Source organism: Panthera tigris, chromosome X (genome assembly GCF_018350195.1).
Source record: "Panthera tigris isolate Pti1 chromosome X, P.tigris_Pti1_mat1.1, whole genome shotgun sequence".
NCBI lineage: Eukaryota > Metazoa > Chordata > Mammalia > Carnivora > Felidae > Panthera > Panthera tigris.
In genome coordinates, this window is record NC_056677.1 from 26,300,461 (window position 1) to 26,305,273 (window position 4,813).

Sequence of the window (4,813 nt, forward strand, 5' to 3'; positions counted from 1 at the left end):
GCTAAAAAATAAAGATGCTTTGGTATTAAAGACGTCAGTGGTATATGCAGCGGACTCATCTGGGGGTCTCGTTTTCAACGGATTCCCTGAGTCCATCTGCAGAGATTTCTACACACCCCGCCAGCTAGTGGACCTCGTGTCGGAGTTGAGTGAATCTTGTTCCTCAGTTCAAAGCACGTTGACATCTGTCTGGGCAAAGTTCTTCCCTTTGATGCTTGCCTGTCTTCTTACTATTTACCAATTTCCCCCCCTTTGCCCCCGATCCTCACTGCCATTCCACTTCAACTCTGCTCCCCTGTCTATTCGTGGATCTTTATTTGAAAAGGAATAGCGTGTTTAGAAACATACTCATTTTTTTTTTCCCGAGGACACGTTCCACATTTTATTTACATTTTAAGACTAACTTTAATCTCAAAATCACATATCCATACACCTGTTTCCTTTTTGTGTTGATTTCACTTAAATGCATGGTTTGTCAAACAAAGACTGTAAACAAATATTTACCATGTCTGTTACATGTAACACACAGGAACGGCTTTTAACAGATACTCATCCGCCTCCCCCACGACATTTTTTTTATCATAAATACAGGTATCAAAACAATCCTGAACTTATTTTTCATATTTCTCGCAGTCAGCACCCACACCGCTTCAAAAATTAACACAATTTGTGACAAGATTCATTGTACCTGCCACTTTAGACAATTTCAACTTGAAGCTCTCTCGCCAAGCAAGATGGATAAAGCATGCCATTTCGGTTTTTCCTTCTTGAGATTTTTTTACTTTTCAGAAACATACATGCTTCCACAGCATCTGACTCTTCTCTCCGTGCTTTCATCTTGTAAACCTGAATTCTATTTTGAGTACTCCAGGTTTATGCTTAAATGACAGTGCCTTAACAAGAGAAAAAAAATGGTGCTGCATTTTTCCTCCTGTAAGCTGAAAACATAATGGTGTACGTATATTAAATATATTCTTACAAATGTCCAGGTCATGTTTACCAGCTGGAATTCTTTTACTTAATGTGTGGGTATTTTGCAGTGTGATACTTAATCAAGACATGAACATGAGTAGAAGGCTGTCGATTTAAGACAAGTTTGAGAGCCACTAAAATTAATTGTTGTATGTTTGTCCTTCGGGTGGCTGTGGAAGCTTCATATTTTCTTTGGACATCATTAGACGGCTTAGCTCTTGGAGTACAACTTTAATGCTATGTGAGCGTTGCCATTTTGCTAACACTGGTAGGCTCCGTGCATCCACCATTCCACTGGAATTATTAATTCCATTCATATTAATTTTGGTTACAAATCTAACTGATGGAGGAGCTTCTGGGTATTTAGGTCCACATTCTACTTTCAGGCTATATATTCTGTTTTCATAATTTGCCCTTGGTGGCCCAGTAATCATGCCTGTCCGCCTTGTAAGTGTCATATCGTCATCATCTGCAAGGCCCCAGCTAACCGTACCATCGCCTACTCCTTTCTGTCCTTCAAGTTCTTCCAACAAGTGAAAATTACGAGGAACTTTAACTCCTGTGGAGACCGCCATCTTCTCCCGCAGCCCGACGCCGAAACATACTCGTTTTAAATGTACAAAATGTTACTGTGCTCCACATCAGGTCTCTTGCAATTTTTGTTCAACTCTTTGTTTTTCTACCCTTGTCACCTTGCTCTGTGGTACATCCCGTTCCTTGCTTGTTTCTAACTGCAGTATGACTGCACACATTTTGCTTATCCAAGGTATCACGGCTGATACATTGTTTTTCCAAATCCTTCCATGGCAAACAGCTCTTTGATGAGCATTCTCATTCACACCCCCTTACGGACCAAATAAACACTTTTCTGCCTCCCAAAGTCCTGATTCAATAGGTCTGAAGTGGGTCACAGATAATTTTTTAAAAATTTATTTAAGGGGCTCCCGGATGGCTCTCTCGATTAAGCATCCAACTCTTGATCCCAGCGCAGGTCACCATCTCGCGGTTAGTGAGTTCGAGGCCCGTGTCTGGCTCTGTGCTGACAGCGTGGAGCCTGCTTGGGATTGTCTCTTCCCCCTCCCTCTGCCCCTCCTCAGTTCTCACTCTCTCTCAAAATAAATAAATAAACATTTAAAAAATTATTTAAAAAAATTAAAAAAAATTTTTTTAAAGTAATCTCTATAGATGCCTGGGTGGCTCAGTTGGTTAAGCATTCGACTCTTAGTTTCAGCATAGATCATTCTCTCATGGTTTGAGCCCCTCATGTGGTTCTGGGCTGACAGTGCGAAGCCTGCTTGGGATTCACTCTCTCTCTTCCTATCTCTCTGCCCCTCCCCTGCTCTTGTGCATGCGCTCTCTCTCTCTCTCTCTCTCTCTCTCTCAAAAGAAGTAAACTTAAAAAAAAAAAAAGTAATCTCTATACCCAACATGCTGCTCGAACTCATGATCCTGACATCAAGAGTTGCGTGCTCTTCGGACTTTGTGTTGAGAAATTATATTCACCTCTTGTTTGATGCAGTTCCTAGAGAGAGATTGCCCCTGGATAAGGTATGAAGGTCAGCTTGGCTGTCTCCCCGGCTCTTTAGTGCTGCTCCAGGACAAGTAACAAAACGGTCGGAAGATCTCCCTCCCTTCAAAAAGGCAAGCTGGCAGGCCTCCAGGGCTTGGCTGTAGAGTGAGGTCAGTCCACTCCTCAGATCAGGTAAACTGAAGCAGCTTGTGAGGCAGAGCAGTTCACAAGTCGGAAGACGAAGGCCGTCTGCAGCAGAAGGCTTGAAGCTGCGCAGCTAACACACTACTTGACATCCCTTCTGGAATGGTCTGGCGCAGGGAATGAAGTTAAAATCAATCCCACAAGCACAAATAAGCGAAGCGGACCACTGGTGTTCAGAAACTTCTATCTTGTTGATTTTAAAGAGGCTCAAAACAACGTCGGGTCCGGAGAAAAGAGCCATGCCTAACTTTCGCAAGGATCTAAACCCCGCGTCTGAAACGAATCCGGTGTTATATGTCAAAAATACCTCAAGTGCAACACAGAAAACAGAGCCACGCACCGCCCTGTTGCGTCTTTCCCTTGAGGCACCTTGGACACCCTCTTCCACCTGCTTGAGCAGGGAGAAACAAAGAAGGAAGCATGGGGGAGAGAACACTGCAGTTCCCATCTCGGAAGTATTATCCATCCATGCCTCTGACAATATGTAAACAGATTCTGTGCATGAAATTCCTCAGAACACAATGACTCCCTCTCCTTGTATATTACATAAGTATGTACACTTCTTTAGTACGATTCAAGTGGAAGCGTTCCTCTGCACGTAGCTGAGGCTTAGGCCTCTTCAGGGTAAGCTCAGGGGGAGATTTCGGTGGTGCATGCACTCTAGGGAGTGTTGAGCAACTAGCTCTTGCCTAACACAGCCCCAAGGAGGAGTATCAGCGCCCCCAGCAGGGGAAAATAGGAGATGCAATGAGTAAACAAACCACTGATCACTGTGTGCTGCCCTTGCTCACGGCCTGAAATACATCCGCCCTCTATCCTCTTCCTTCTAATCTCCAGCTTGAAATTCTCCACGGCCCAGCTGATAGAGGTTTCTTCCGTGAAGTCTTACTTGATTCTTCCCATCCCCGTCCCCATCCTGATTTACCAACTGGAATCCTCTATCTGGCTCTGTCTCTCTCTCTTTTTTAATATTTCCTTATTTTTGAGAGAGAGGGAGCGTGAGAGTGCAGGAGGGGCAGACAGAGAGGGGGGCAGAGGATCCCAAGTGGGCTCTGTGTGGACAGCAGCGAGCCCAAGGTAGAGCCAAACTCAAAAACCGTGAGATCGTGACCCGTGCCGAAGCTGGATGCTCAACTGACTGAGCCACCCAGGCGCCCCTGTGTCTGGCGTTTGGTGCCGTTATTTGTGTCTCTAATAGAAAGCCTGTGCCTTTCACTTTTGGGGGGAACATTTTTTTTATTGTGGTAAAATATATGTAACATGAAATTTACCCTTTTAACCATTCGGTGGCGTTACGTGCATTCACAACAGCCATCACCACTTTCCATTTCCAGAACTTTTTCATCATCCCACACGGAAACTCTGTACCCATAAAACAATAACCACCACCCTCTACCCTTGGTCACCTCTATTCTACTTTCTACCTTTATGAATTTGCTTATCCCCGATACCTCTTACAAGTGAAATCATACAATTTTTTTCCCCCCGTATCCGGCTTATTTACTTAGTATACTGCATTCAAGGTGCATCCGTGTTGTAGCATGTGTCAGAATTTCCTTCTTTTTTTTTTTTTAATTTTTTTTTAACGTTTATTTATTTTTGAGACAGAGAGAGACAGAGCATGAACAGGGGAGGGGCAGAGAGAGAGGGAGACACAGAATCTGAAACAGGCTCCAGGCTCCGAGCTGTCAGCACAGAGCCCGATGCGGGGCTTGAACTCACGGACCGCGAGATCATGACCTGAGCCGAAGTCGGACACTTAACCGACCAAGCCATCCAGGCGCCCCAGAATTTCCTTCTTTTTTAAGGCTGAGTAGTATTCCATTGTATGTGGAGATCAAATTTTTATTCATTTGGTTATTTAAGTAAGCTTTATGCCCAGCGTGAGGCTCAAATACTCACAACCCCAAGATCAGGAGTCGACATGCTCCACTGACTGAGCCAGCCAGGGACCGCTTGTGTATATCACATTTCGTTTATCCATTCATCTGTTGATGGATGTTTGGGTTGTTTCCACCTTTTGGCTGTTGTGAACAAAGCTGCTATGAACACGGGTGTGCAAATCTATCTGTTTGAGTCCCTGCTTTTCATTCTTTTGGGTGTACACTCAGAAGTAGGATGGCTGGA

The 4,813-nt window shown here is 44.3% G+C and overlaps 1 protein-coding gene across 2 annotated transcripts; it reads right to left on the bottom strand.

Annotated features, from left to right (window-relative positions):
* Nucleotides 1-1,112: 1,112 nt before the first annotated feature.
* LOC102964629 (ubiquitin-conjugating enzyme E2 variant 2-like) lies at nucleotides 1,113-4,156 on the bottom strand. 2 transcript variants are annotated; one of them, XM_007084798.3, is made up of 2 exons: nucleotides 4,145-4,156; nucleotides 1,113-1,547 (listed from the first exon to the last, which is right to left on the bottom strand). In XM_007084798.3, exons 1-2 carry the CDS (start codon nucleotides 4,154-4,156, stop codon nucleotides 1,113-1,115), a joined length of 447 nt encoding a protein of 148 aa, XP_007084860.2. The 2 variants fall into 2 exon arrangements, with proteins under 2 accessions (XP_007084860.2, XP_007084861.1); XM_007084799.3 differs by lacking the exon at nucleotides 4,145-4,156 and having other exon boundaries at nucleotides 1,113-1,260; nucleotides 1,387-1,547.
* Nucleotides 4,157-4,813: the final 657 nt, after the last annotated feature.